Source organism: Leptonotus elevatus, chromosome 1 (genome assembly GCF_054856555.1).
Source record: "Leptonotus elevatus isolate MCC_2025b chromosome 1, RoL_Lele_1.0, whole genome shotgun sequence".
Lineage (NCBI taxonomy): Eukaryota > Metazoa > Chordata > Actinopteri > Syngnathiformes > Syngnathidae > Leptonotus > Leptonotus elevatus.
Window position 1 is genome coordinate 17,554,280 of NC_141239.1, and position 14,277 is coordinate 17,568,556.

Here is a 14,277-nt window from a genome sequence, read left to right on the forward strand (position 1 = left end):
CCAACATTCAAATGTTGAAAAATCTATGCTTACCTTTAAAAAAACCAAACTTTTTTACACATTATTCATGGGTTATACAGAATATATGGTTTATGAAAATAGAAATACATTATAAAAGCTGCCCAAATATGTTTCAAACAGCAATAATAACAACTCTAACCTATAAATAGACACCAAATAGGCAGTACAAAATAATAAATACATTGAGTAATTTTAATATGAGAATAGTGTATACAAAAGGTATCTTCAGTTGTACACTGCACATTTATTACCATATATACAATCCCTTTGTCGCAAACTAGTTTAAAACAACTGGATAACATTTGCGGGGTTGATTGTGACTCAACATTCATACTGAACCATTTTCTGACCAGGCAGGCTATGCTAAGCAGACAGAAACGATATGTCCCTGTATCTGTTACGCCAGGTGCTCCACCAACTGACTGTGTACGTCCTGGAAGCTCGGCCTCTGATTGGCATTTCGCCTCCAGCATCTCAGCATCAGGTCGTTATACACACCGTCGGGACAACAAGGTGGCTGGGGCAGGTAGACCTGAAAAAAAATGGAAAAATGAAACAAATCACATACAAATAGACCTGATCAATCTGTGACATTTAAGTATGGATAAAAAAGATTCTACAATATGTGTGACGCTCACTTGTTTGCCTTGGTCCCTGAAGAACTCGCCTGTGTTTTCGATCACCTGCTCATCAGAGAGGTGGGCGTAAGGCTGCTTCTTGCAAAGAGTCAAAATCTCCCACAAAGTCACCCCGTACGCCCACACGTCGCTAGCCATGGTGAATTTACCCTGGAAATCCGATACGCAGACATATTTGTATATTGAATTGGATTGAGTCACTCGTCCCTCAGACCACTCACCAGTAGAATGCTTTCCCAAGACATCCAGCGGATTGGTAGTACAGCTCGGCCCTGGATCCGATAGTAGTCGCCGCGGTACAGGTTGCGACTCATGCCGAAATCTGCGATCTTTATGGTGTAGTTCTTGCCCACCAAACAGTTTCGTGTAGCCAGGTCACGATGGACAAAGTTGAGAGAGTTCAAGTACTTCATACCCGAGGCTATCTGCATGGCCATGTCTATTAGTTTGCTGTAGCTAAAGAGCAAAGGTCAGAAAGAAACAATATTAAAATTACCATAAAATTGCCATGATCAGCATGTGTTTAAAAAGGCAGTTCTAGCACCCTCTGGTGGTTAGTTTATTAGTGCAGTTGGGAATGTTTTGGCCACTGTGGCGGTTATCACTCAAATAAATCAGTCACACCAGCAAATATTTTTCAACATCGCAGTCAAAAAACATGACTTTTCACCCGTTTCAGCTGAACACAGCATCGTGAACTACATCGACCATGATACTTTACGCTGCAGAGCCAATAAGAGCACATGACAATGACGTGTGACATGACATGGCCAAATACATTTTTTTGTCACTGTTGTTATTGTGTACAAAAACACAGTGTTGTTCCCCCCCCCCCCATTATGATCTTTAACTCATTCACTGCCATTGACGGCTATAGACGTCAAAAATTCCTTTGAACTATTTCTAGTCAGTTTTATTATTTTCCCACTTTTGTTAACAAGAGTATGAAAACCTATACATTTAGAACAGATATAAAATGTGTGATGAATTGTCAGTTAACTATTGAATTCATGCGATTAATTACAATAAAAAATGTTAATCGTCTGATGCCCCTAATTTTTAATAATCTTCTTTTTTTATTAGGGCATCGGGCGATTAAATTTTTTAATTGTAATTAATCACATGACTTTACGAGTTAACTCCTGATTAATCACAAATTTTATATCTGTTCTAAATATACAATAAAACATTTTTTCTAGGTTTTCATACTCTTGTTAACAAAAGTGGGGAAAAAAGGTAAAACTAATAGAAATAGTCCAAATTAATTTTTGACATGTATAGCCGTTTACATTTTTATTTTTTTTTTAAATTGTAATTAATCACATGACTTTACGAGTTAACTCCTAATTAATCACACATTTTATATCTATTCTAAATATACAATAAAACATTTTTTCTAGGTTTTCATACTCTTGTTAACAAAAGTGGAGAAAAAAGGTAAAACTAATAGAAATAGTCCAATTTTTTTTTTGACGTCTATAGCCGTCAATGGCAGTGAATGAGTTAAAAAAAAATCATTATTATTATTATTTTTTACAATATTGTGAGCTTTTGTTTATATGGCCAACATCCCCACAATATTGTGATAATTACCCTATTGTGAGTTTCATATTGTGATATTCCCTATCCAGTGGTGATTGGGGAAAACTACAAAAACAGTCTGATCCAAAACATTTCACACCAATACAATCTAATGTTAAAACCTTACAACTTCAATCAAAAGGAATTTCTGATACAGCACTCAAGTGTCTTGGCGATAAAATGAACATGAAAGGATATTGAACCTACCTAACCATACTCTTCTCTTCTTTCTCCTCCTCTCCTGCCTCACAGTCCTCATCGACCTCCTTTAGTCTGAGGCCGCAGAGGAACTGGTTGAGGTCTCCGTTCTCCATGTACTCGGTGATCATACACAGAGGATCTGTGTCCACACATACGGCCAGCAGACGGACAATGTTGGGGTCGGTCAGACGAGACATAATTCGGATCTCCTCGAGGAAATCATTCCTAAGGTGTGGCACAGAGAAATCTAAATTGGATAAATATTTATGACTTGAATGAAGCACAAATACGTTGAGAGTCAGCAAGAACCAAGAGCATTAAGAACGACGGCAACAGTTTGAATAGCCACCAGCTCATGACAACCAATCACGGATCAGCTTGCGAATGTCACATGCCCGAGCTCAGGACACAGGTGAGCCGGGATCGGTCGTTACCGGAGACAAACTGTGATGTCAGGTGGCAAAAATGGCCGCCCTGTGAGATGCATTAAAACGGGTGGATGTTGCCGCTTAATTCACATTCCAATGCCACGTTTAGACGAGTGGGAGCTTCTTTAAGAACATTTCAGAGTTTGTATTTGTTTTTACTCAAGTAAACCAGCTTCTACTTTTATCATAGTTTCTTTATTATTATTATTATTATTTTTTTTTTTTACAAAACGATCTGTACCGTAACCTCTTTTTTGAATCAAGGATAACTGGCAAATTACCTTGCATTCTTGTTGGCATCTTCCCGCAGTGTTTTAACAGCGACGAGTAGAGGTGCTTGGTTAGTTCCTTCTCCGGACGAGTCGTCATCTAAGAAAGCCTGCATGCTTTCTGCTTCGCACAAGTGCACCTAAATAAAACCCACGCACATTTAACATTTTCAATGCCACTGCATTTCCAGACAATCCGAAACACAAAGAGGCACAGAGCGAAATGCACCTCGCCAAACTGGCCCTCTCCCAGTTTCACTTTGAATGTGAGTTTGTCTCTGGGGAACTCTCTCATGGACGGATCCACGCCAGCAAAGATATTGAGGTTGACGGCCGTGATGGAGTGGCTGCTGTTGCCTGACTCCTGCAGGTTGATAATGTCCGCCTCGGCGTAGTGCGGGGCGCCTTCTGAACCGCTGGCTGCAAGAGGCCTGTAGGAGCTGCTCGGTCCTAATGCGGAAGACACGTGCAAGGGATCATTGCAGTGGGAGAAGATTTTTTAGAATGGATTATGTGACTATAGGTTTGCAAATGAATCACAATGATCAATCTGGCTGTAAGAATGTATCCAAATTAATTGGAATTTAGTAGGGGGGCAGACGTAAACTATACATTTGCGAAATTAAAGGGACATTCAGTGATCCCTAGCGCCATCTCGTGGTGAATCAAACATTCATTAAAAAAAACACGGCTGTTTATGTCAATAGCATGCAAGCTGCTACAGATGCCCAAAGGACAACTTTGCGAATGTAGTTAGCCCGGGTGCTATTGGATCGAGTGTCGGACCCGCAGCTTACTTCCCACAGCTGCAGGTGGTCATCACCATCATCGCTTGTGACTTTCTGCTTTTCTCTCACAAGCTTTTACTAGCTTCTTATTTAACTAGCTCCTTCCGCTAGCCACTCTTGTTAGCTCTTCCGGCTAATTCCGGCTCGCTCGGTCTTTCGGCGTCGCTCACCGGATTTCTCAACGGCTGACAAGTCGCCGTCGCTCTCAGAGATGCTCGTTTGCTCACATAAAATAAGAATTGGTGGTAGGCTTGCGAAATGTGATCTCTCTGAGCCACCGTAGTGTGAATGCTCCTGCGTGCTTCTCATGCTATTCTTTGACCACTAGACGGCGCTAGGGATCACTGAATATCCCTTTAAAAAATTGGCTCCGAACAGGGAACCTAAATATAATTCAGGAAATTATATTGTGTAATCTTGACTTTAAAGAACACTTTTTAAAAAAAATTTTTACAATCATTTTAACCCATCGTATTAGATTGAAGAATGGATTTGGGTGGGCTGAGGAGTTGAAGCTAGTAGGCTTTTTTTGGGGCAATTTTTTTGTGTATTAAATTTAAAGTGCAAATAATGTAACACTCTTAAAAATTGGTTAGCTATGTATTTCACCTTACTTTTGAACCAGCAGTTTTAAGAGTCTATTTTTCTATTAAATTGCACTCAATTCCTAATAATTCCCATGTAAACTTTCTAATTGGAATATTTTCAAAATTCCCCATCCAAAATATCTCTACAATAGCTTTTTTTATTTGACCTTTTATGACAGAAACATCTTCTAATTGGTCACTCCTGCTAGCCTCTGGCCAATAGTTTTCAGACTGGATTCACGTTCGAAATTCCCGCCTTCAGGCTGTGGATGTGACGTCATGTGCACATTGTGTACGTTAAGAAGGGTGTGTGCAGTTTGAAGATATGTTCTTGAACGTAACTATATTCTGAGTGTCTCAATAAAAGTTTCAAAATAGGAAATAAATAAATAAAACACTTAGCCCAAAAAAAAAAGGGTGTGTGCAGTTTCATTTTTCATCAACAGGTGGCAGTAACGATTCAAAATCGAATTTTCTGCGTTCAGTAGCTTTAACTTCACTATTCTAAAAATCACTGGCAACTATCCAATAATCGACTGACATCTTTGGCTCCTTTGCAACCCTACATGAGCTCACCCAGGTGTCCTGTGAAATGCGCAAACTCGGGCAATCTCCGGATGAGCCGGGAAGGCTCCTGGTAGTCGGCGCAAAGGGGGAAGATCCTCTCATAGGTGGAGTTGGAGGTGGAGAGAGAGGAGGACGTAGAGGAGCGCTGGAAGGAAAAGGCCTGAGTCTGAACCGCAAGACGTGCTGTGAGCTCCTCATCCAGAATTCGCCGTGATGCCTTTAATATTCAAACACATAATAGCTACCATTTGTAATTATTGGATATTGCATACATGGAAAATAATTGCAGTCAAATGAACGTTTCGCACCTTTTCAAGCATTTTTTGCCACACCTGCCGCCACAAGATGATAACTATGATGGTCAAAAGTATAGCGATAATTGCCACCAAGCAGCCAATCAGGATCCTTGTATTGCTGTCATCCACTTTGTGAGTTGGATCATCCCCTAAATTAGATAGCAAATGAGACTTGAATTACATTTTGATGCTTGAACAATCTGAAAGTCTACCAGCAGGGGGCATTATCTGCTTACAATGAAAAATAAGCTAACCTGTTTAAGCTGCTTTATGCAATTAGCTGCCCTTGTAATAGAATGAAGCATTATAGATCACATCGAGATGCTTTGCACCAATTCTACTTAAGCAATGAACTCTAGATGTATAATCGATCAGCGTTTTCTGGTTCAACACACATACGACAGTATATCCAGCAGCAGCAATGATCTGCTGGACCTTCTTTTAGAAGAATAACCAAACCTAACCTGGCAGCGTGTTGGTTGGGTGCCCATGTTTCCGAGGAGTCAAAGATGTGTTGTAGACCGCTGAGCCTGCCAGTGGGGAAAGACAAAGGGAGAAAATAAAGATGGAGCGAGACAGCACGCATCCAAACAGTCTCCCCAAAATGAAATAGGAATGGACAGAAACAATCTATGGAAGGAAGATGACTTGAATGTCCCGTTGCACCTGACTGGAAGGCGACTTCACTGAACAGCATCCAGAGGTCACCGAAGTGAAAACGGCATTTGATGGCGATGGCAGTACGGTCCCCGAGGGGCACGGTGACAAAACGGGCACTTTGGCTCACGTAGTCGACAGGTGGCCTGAAGGTCACCGGGTCAGATTCCCACTTTGAGCTCGACCGGAAATAACAGGTGGCCTGTCTGAACATCCGGACCCCTCGACTGAACATGTTATTACAGTGAACCTGTGGGCGAAAAATCGAAAATTTCAATCTAAAGCAGCTACAGATGTTGTTTTTTTCCCTCTCAAACTCTGTTTACTATATTTTGTTGTCACCTTCACGGAAGTGAAGTTTCGGATGTGGTCGAACTCGAAAGTCATTTCCACGTAACCTTTGGGGGAGCTCCTGTTGCTCCAGCCCACATAGTCGTATCCTGGCCACATGCCGTAGATGTGACTGTGGAGGAAATCATCCAGACCCCAAGTTCCATCGGTCAGCTGGCCCAGACCCTTTGTCAATCTGGAAGGGAGATTGATGAGAAAAATATACATAAATATATATATCTCACTAAAGGAGAGTATGCCTCACATTTTTGTAAAAATTTTATTATATCTTTTCATTGGCCAAAACTTGAGAAATTACACTTTGCTACAATATAATGTAGTCAGTGCAAAGCTAGTACAGGGGGTCTGCAACCAGGGGCTCTCTCCTGTGGATCTATGAGTATTTTTTTTTAAAACATATTTATTTAGATTTTTTTTACATCAAATATTATTTAAATTAATTAATGATTTAGATAATTTTTTTTTTTTAATATAACCTTTGGGGGAGCTCCTGTTGCTCCAGCCCACGTAGTCGTACCCTATGGTTAAAAAAATTTAATATAAATTTTTTTTTAGAGCCCATATTTTTTTGTTTGATTTTTTTTTAACCTAAAAATGACCATAAAATGTCCAAAAAGTAAGAGGAAAAGCAAAAAATTACCACAAAATGTGCATGAAATTGCCAAAAATGTCAGGGAATTTAATAAAAGAAGGCAGAAGAGAAAATGTTAAAAGTAGCTATGAACTGCCAAAAACCAAAAGAAGAAATTCCCGAAAATTAACTTAAAATGTACACAAAATTGCATAAAAAAGGTCAGAAAATTAATTTTTTTAATGCAGAAAACATTTTAAAAGTACAGTAACTAATAAGGGTGTGAATTGCCTAGTACCTGGCTATTCGATTCACATCACGATTCATAGGTCACGATTCGATTTGAATAAATAAAATATCAAGGCTTAATGTTCCATTAATATAACATTCTTCCATGCTTAATATGTAAATCCTAACCCTAAGTAAGACGTTTTGTTGAATAGTCCCATAAAATTTTTTGTTTAAAAATCGATTCGGCCGCATATTGAATCGATTCAAGAATTTCGCGCTGTAATATCGCGATATATTGCCCAATCGATTTTTTTCTAACACCCCTAGTAACTAATGTCCAAAAACAAAAGAATAAATCGTGAAAATTTGAATAAAATGTCCACAAAAAAAAAAGTATAATTTCTTTTTTTTTTAAAGGCCGTAAATTGATTTAAGAAAAGGCTGGAAAGAAAATATTCAAAAAGTAACCATAAAATGTCCAAATAACGAAAGAGGAAATCTAAAAAATTACCATAAAATGTCCACAAAATTGCCAAAAATGTCAGAAAATTGATAGCCAAAAAGGCAGACAAAAATGACAAAAAATTGCCATAAAATGTCCAAAAAAGAAGGGAGGCAGCAAACTACCATATGTCCATAAAACTGCCAAAAATTTTGCAAATTTAACAGAAAGGCAGAAAAGTAAAAAAAAAAAATCAAAAATGAAATAGAAAAAATTATAACCCAAAAAGCGTTTTTTTTTCCTTTTTTGATTGAAAATCCAAAAACGAAGATGAAATGAAAATGAATCTCAGAGTGGATGCTGCATACTTCTGTGTGCAACTCTAGTTAGCTCTTGGGCTCAGTAAATTAGACTAGCAAACATACTGTTTCACTCATCACAATGTTCAAATGTTTTGCGACTCCTGACAGATTTTTTTGGCTTCTTTGTTAGTAAAGGTGGCTGACCCCTGAGCTAGTATAACTGAACACACAGAAAATATTGTGCCGAAATCATTTGCAACAAAAGTGAGTAGACCCTTGAGTGAAACTGTGCAATTAGACATTTATCCTCCCTGGTGTCACGTGACTTGTTAATTTGCGTGCTTTCTGTGGAGTTTGCATGTTTTGGGCGGGGCCTACATTGGCTGATCGAAATGGATATTACATTTATATGTAAATATATTACTTATGAAGTGTAGCTCAAAATTTTCCGCATTAGGACCAATTGCAGAATGTCCTCACTTTTCAGCTGATGCTCCGTCATACACTGAGTCATTGAAGTAGACATCCAGACCTCGGTAGATCATTTGGTGTCCCTCTGGGTTGTTATACGACATCAGACCGTCTAAAAGCCAAACAGAGATATGAAAATTTGAATCATCAAAATGTCAAACTAACACTGGGAGTTTCATAAATGAAGCTTCTTTTTTTTCATTAAAAAATTTTTTTTTTTCATTTTTTTAAATAATAATAATAAAAAAATAAAATAAATGAAGCTTCTGACTAACCAAGCCATTCGCAGCCGTAGAGCTCAACTCTCATGCACACTATCAAAGAGTGGTCAGTCACCGGCATGAAGCGCACATAGCGAGCGATAATTGGAGGCTCCAGATCCTTCAGCACCACATCGTACGCATTCCTGTTGCCCTCAATGACCTAGTAGAGGAGAGGCACATGAGACTTAACGCAACACAGGTGTAAATGAATGCTGCCTCTATTTGGTGGATGTTGACGTTTACGTTCTTGGCATTATTGACGTTTGCTAACGTAAATCTCTCCAGGTGAAACATTTCAAGGTTTCTGAAATATTCTATCAGTAAATTGGTGAGATAGGTTCTTAGCTGATCCTCTTGACTTGTTTTTGACTCTATGTATTGAAGTTTTTAATGTGGTTTTAGTATTCATAAAATGTAAAATCTTGTATTGTATATAGCTAGGCTAAAATGTAATCAAGTAAGTCACTATTAACGGCTAAATCCTCATTCACTTTACAGCCCGCGCTATATAATTGCCTAATATATAGTTTCCTCATTCTGTTTGGCGATTCGGAGAGCCAGCGCACTACTTCCTCCTTGTCGCATATCACGTGACCACCGACTATTTATTATGACAAAAAAATGTTTTACAACTGTATTTTATTTCCTTTCTCGTACATATTTTCAACTAAAACAAATTATTTCTGCAGTTAATGTATCGCCTTGGTTCATGCGCTTCCGCTGTTGCTCGCGCCTTTTTTTTTTCATACTCGCAATGCATTGTGGTCTATAGCAACTGGTTGTGTGACCATTGATGTTCACTACTTTTTTAAAGTGTTCACTTTATTTTTTTAAAGTACATTGTGGCTAATTTTGAGTGCACTACATTGTTTTCTTTTGGACATTCTAACACAGCTAATCTTTTTGAAATGCATTGGTTGATGTCTTCTTCTTCTTTTTCTTTTTCTTCTTTTTTCTATTCTTCTTCTTCCGAAGACAAAGAAGAAGCAACTACGGAAATAGAGAACCGTAGTCATGGTAACTTGGTTTTGATTAAAGGTACTTTTTGGAGAGTCACTTTTTTACTCGGGACTGCCACCTCTGGCCTAAAGTGTAACTGCAAGCGCGTGCCAGTACGTGCGCTTGAAAAAACTCTTCTTCTTTCCTTTTTTTTTTCAGTTTTCTTGGAGTCTGAACTGGAATTTGGGCTGTACTCAAAGCTAGCCTCTTGTTTTTTTGTTTTTTTTCAGTTTCCATCCCAATTGTGTCGTACGCTAACACTAAATGTCCACAGGGATGAGCATGATGTCACCTTCCACCAGTCTACCTTTCCCCACTCGCAAGAAACGGCGGAGTAGTAGAGCTCCAATGTTCATGGTTGAATTTTTCGTAAAAAAAAAAAAAACGCAGCAAAAATAGTGAGGTAAAACTGTAATAAGATGAAGTAAACAAAAATAACCAATCCACAAATAAGTGAGGGAACACTAGTTAACCACACAATATCTAGGTACCACTGTCCTGTACGTGCAAAACTGCGATGACACTGAGGTGCTCACCTGCCGCCCCTTTCGATCGCTCCAGCCCACCCAATTGCTGCCGTCGCGGCTGTACTTGATCCTGTATCGCTGGGCAAATTCATTCCCCATGCCGTCGGCGTGGCGCCCTTGCGTGCCCACCAGTGTAATGAAATGCAGCGAGCGTAGGTCCACCTGGAGATATTCTTTAAGGCCGTCCGATTCGGACAAAACGTCAGGGCACCAGGCACCATCTCCGTCCCCGTTGTCAAAATCAAGCCTGGACAGGGTTTAAGAGGATGAGCACAAATTTTGAAAGACAAATAACAAAGATTCCAGACCACAAGCATCAATAGTAATAACAATAACCTGCCTCCCAAATTTTGCAGCAGTTGACTCAGACCACTGACTGGACGCAGAAATGTCCTCATCCTGAATCTGCCCACCAGTCATACCCAGAGGATAGCGGCACATTTCTATAAACACACAAGGCATCCTTGATACAGGAAAACATTCGCATACCATATGGATTTGTATACAGTCCGTGTATTTACAAGTGCAGTGTGGAGGTGAGTTGTGTGTGTGTGTGTGTGTGTTTTTTGCCAGTCCCCTTCCTGCGGCCCTGCGAGGCCTCTACAGCGGAACAGAGGCGTCACTGTGTACGTGCCAGTCTCAGGAGGCTTGCTCTTCAGTGTTCATTCCTTTTTCCAGAGCTCCACCACATCCACGCGAGACACATGTTTGACTTTATAATGTCAAGATTTTCATTTCAACGCTAATTGCATCGAAGTCACAGCCACGACGTTCTGTACCTGTTCCTGCCTGCTAATTAAGGGAAGCTGTCAATTGATTCCCTTTCCCGCTAAAACGTCTGTTCTGTTCGAGCAGCGGGACGAATCCGCTTTATGCTGTGAAAATATTCAAAAGTGGGAGAGTGTGTAGCTGTGTGTGCTGCCCACCACGACTACGCCTAAAAAACGCTTGTGAAAGGTCTGCCTGTTCGGACGGTATTTGCTGTCTTACATCGGGTAAACCACACACACGCACACACTAGTCTGCGCTTTAGGCCCACCCACCTGATATTGCTTTCTTTATTCATCTTGCCATTATATCTCCATATAGAAATGTTATTTTAAGCTCACTGCGGTTTTGATCACGTACACATAAGCTAGCTAGCTTAGTAAAAGTACTAAGCTAGCTAGCTTATTGTTAGCTAGCTTAGTACTTTTACAACTTGTCAACATCTTCTGTTGCTGAAATGTATCTCTTGCAAATGTCACTGAAATAAAGAAAAACACAGAATAAAATGAATATCTACCTGGGTTAACTTGACATCGTACTGCGGCAGTCAGCAGGATGAAGACAACATGGCGTGCTGCCTCTTTCGCTCCCATAACCTTCGTTGCTTCGCAAGGAGCTGCACGTGCACCGACCCAGAATGTGGAGAACATCCATGCAAACACAACAGTCAGTCTTGTTCTTTTAGGATATATTACTGTTGTTGTTGTTTTTATTTTTATAATCCTTCCAAAAATAAGGTTTCATTGTAGATGCATAAACACACATTATCCTCTTTGTATGCTCATCTGATGTCTCAAACTTGAAGCCAATATGCATAAGAGTTATTAGTGGCTTAATACACCGAAGAGAAACAAAAAATATGATAAAATATTCCAATGCAATGATTGTCTGATCTGGCCTCCTGTGTGTGTACTTCCTCTCATGTGTCTTCCTGCATGATGTAATTCAGTACACACAAATCGTCTCAATGCAAAGATGCAAGCCAACATCAACTTTAAAAATCAGTCAATAATAATAATAATAATAATAATCAATAATGATCGACAAATGATGATTTTGACTTACTTGTGTATGTCTTTGCTGTTAGGAAGTCTTCAATCTCAGCGAATAGTCCTCATCTTCTACTCGCTGGACTCTTCTGGACTTTATGGGAGTGGAAAGAAGAGAGAGAGGGAGAGGAAACGGAGGCTGGTGGAAAGAAATTGAGAAAATAACACACTTTGGGGTTTTGAGGGGGAGGCCAACCTCCCAGAATGCCACCTGATTCACAAATGGTGGAAATTATGGCCTGCAGAGGTAGAGAGCTGTGCCTGCCACGGTGCCACTCTTCACCCAGTGCATTTTATGGAAAATACACTCTAAAAACAGATTGGTCAAATTAACCCCAAAAAAGAGTTACATTTGACCAATCTAGCTGGTAGTTATGTGTCCGACAGATCCTTTGGTTAAAACAACCACTCTAAGTGTTTTCAAACAATATATATTAGTGATTAGTCATTCTGACCAAGATATTGGTTAATCTGTGTTAGAGGCTGAATTTTTTTTTCGGAAATCGAAAAATGGTTACTCAGTACACAGGTGAGGCTCTCATGCATAAAATTACCATTATAGGATGGCACAAAACTGCTGAACAATTAAGAAACATTAAGTGTAAGAACTAATATTGTAAAAAAAAAAAAATCCACAAAAATTAACTAACTCAATATTTTAATATGATTGAAGTACAGTTTCTTCTGCATATTCCATATAAAAATAAAAAAATAATAAAATCTGCCATCTAGTGGTGAATGGTGACATTGCAACTTAAAACTACAGTTGATCCATGCATATTCTCAGTTTGCATATTTGCAGATTATTATTATTATTATTATTATTATTATTAATTAAAGTTTTTTTCCCTTCATATTTAGGATATTTACCGTTTATTTTCCGGGACCCACCATCCATTTCTCCCCGATAAAATATATTGAATGTTTTCTTTTTGATGGGGTTGATGAAATAAAATGAAAATAAAAATAAAATAAAACTAAAAAAATCAACAAAAAAATATTCAAAGGACCGCTCAGTCGCCAGTTGCCCATTTTCCTGTAATAGAAAGCCAATATTTGTGTGCAAATACATTTCAAATCCTTTTCATGTTTAAATTTGAAGAGAAAAACTCAATACACATGAAAATAGTTGATTTAGCCAACATATTTTAGTTAGTAAGCACAATAAAAGAAACAACAACTCGAAAGGGCGACCTCTGTTGATATCGCTTTAGTTTCGAACCTACCCTTACACACATTTAATATTGGGCCTACACTATTTTTGGGCTGTCAGTAACATGCTGCTCCATGTTTGTAATATTTCCATTAGACCATCTAATATAGCAAGTTGCAAAAAAGTCAGGGAATTAAGAAGCTATATCCTCTTTGGATCATAATGTGGAGCATTTTGTGCAAATCCAACTCTGTGCCAAATCGCCGTAAGTTTTTAAGCTATGTCGCTTAAAAAGAAAAATGTTCCTCTAATGCCGTAAATGCAACCGTGAGTGGATGATTAGACTCGGTGTTATCCTCTGAACTGAAACAGAGGAGCAACCGCTCAACTCTTGTGGCCAAAGAGAAACATCACAACTGGTGTGAGGAGGTGGGTTATTATAACATGAAATGAAAGTAGTAGTCAGCTCCTGGGGGTCCGCCCACTATCATTATCAAGTGTCAACAGCTGCGCTACAGGGAGCTGCCTGCTGTGGTGGCTGAATGTGGGCAGGCGAATGGCTGATTTTTTTTCTCTCCACGTTTTCCATCCAATCTGCAGCCTTAGCTCAGTTCTACATCACATTTGTGCATTTTGAGTTGATGGCTGGTATCCTTATGATGAGGCCGTTAGGAATAGAATTCAGGATTACCTCGCACACAAACTTCTTAAACGCTCTCGTGCAAACTACTGAAAACTCTCACGCTGCTAATACACATATTTCAGTCTAGATTCGCTATTATGTGAACCGATTTGAGTTTGATGTGTCGAAAGGATTTTAGTCGCGTCAGTATCGCGGAATGCGGTACTGGTCCGTCTACCATTAACTCATTCACTGCCATTGACGGCTATAGATGTCAAAAATTTATTTGAACCATTTCTATTAGTTTAACATTTTTTCCCACTTTTGTTAACAAGATCATGCAAACATAGACATTTTTTTATTGTACATTTAGAACAGATATAAAATTTGTGATTAATTGTCAGTCAACTAGTGAAATCATGCGATTAATTATGATTATAAATTTTTTAATCCCCTGACGCCCTTAATTTTTTAAGAATACTTTCTTAAAAAAAA

The 14,277-nt window shown here is 39.0% G+C and overlaps 1 protein-coding gene and 1 long non-coding RNA gene across 2 annotated transcripts; one reads left to right on the top strand and one right to left on the bottom strand.

The window, feature by feature from the left end:
* Window position 1: 1 nt before the first annotated feature.
* On the bottom strand, window positions 2-11,678 carry ddr2b (discoidin domain receptor tyrosine kinase 2b). The gene is made up of 16 exons (XM_086079121.1): window positions 11,476-11,678; window positions 10,531-10,633; window positions 10,200-10,437; window positions 8,677-8,824; window positions 8,411-8,513; window positions 6,376-6,559; window positions 6,043-6,283; window positions 5,841-5,906; window positions 5,389-5,525; window positions 5,090-5,297; window positions 3,368-3,588; window positions 3,151-3,278; window positions 2,448-2,666; window positions 881-1,115; window positions 660-809; window positions 2-553 (listed from the first exon to the last, which is right to left on the bottom strand). The coding sequence occupies exons 1-16, from the start codon at window positions 11,606-11,608 to the stop codon at window positions 419-421; spliced, it is 2,649 nt and encodes an 882-aa protein (XP_085935247.1). The 5' UTR covers window positions 11,609-11,678; the 3' UTR covers window positions 2-418.
* On the top strand, window positions 10,815-12,479 carry LOC147181133 (uncharacterized). The gene is made up of 3 exons (XR_015095421.1): window positions 10,815-11,185; window positions 11,506-11,624; window positions 12,046-12,479. It is a non-coding gene; the product is annotated as an uncharacterized LOC147181133 (long non-coding RNA).
* Window positions 12,480-14,277: the final 1,798 nt, after the last annotated feature.

Excerpts from the sequence above, each read along its gene's own strand:
- ddr2b (XM_086079121.1), bottom strand. The coding sequence starts at position 11,608 with ATGTTCTCCACATTCTGGGTCGGTGCACGTGCAGCTCCTTGCGAAGCA. Across the intron at positions 10,438-10,530 it reads ACTGCTGCAAAATTTGGGAG|GCTTGATTTTGACAACGGGG; the intron begins GCAGGTTATTGT and ends AACCCTGTCCAG. Across the intron at positions 1,116-2,447 it reads GAAGAGAAGAGTATGGTTAG|CTACAGCAAACTAATAGACA; the intron begins GTAGGTTCAATA and ends TTTGCTCTTTAG.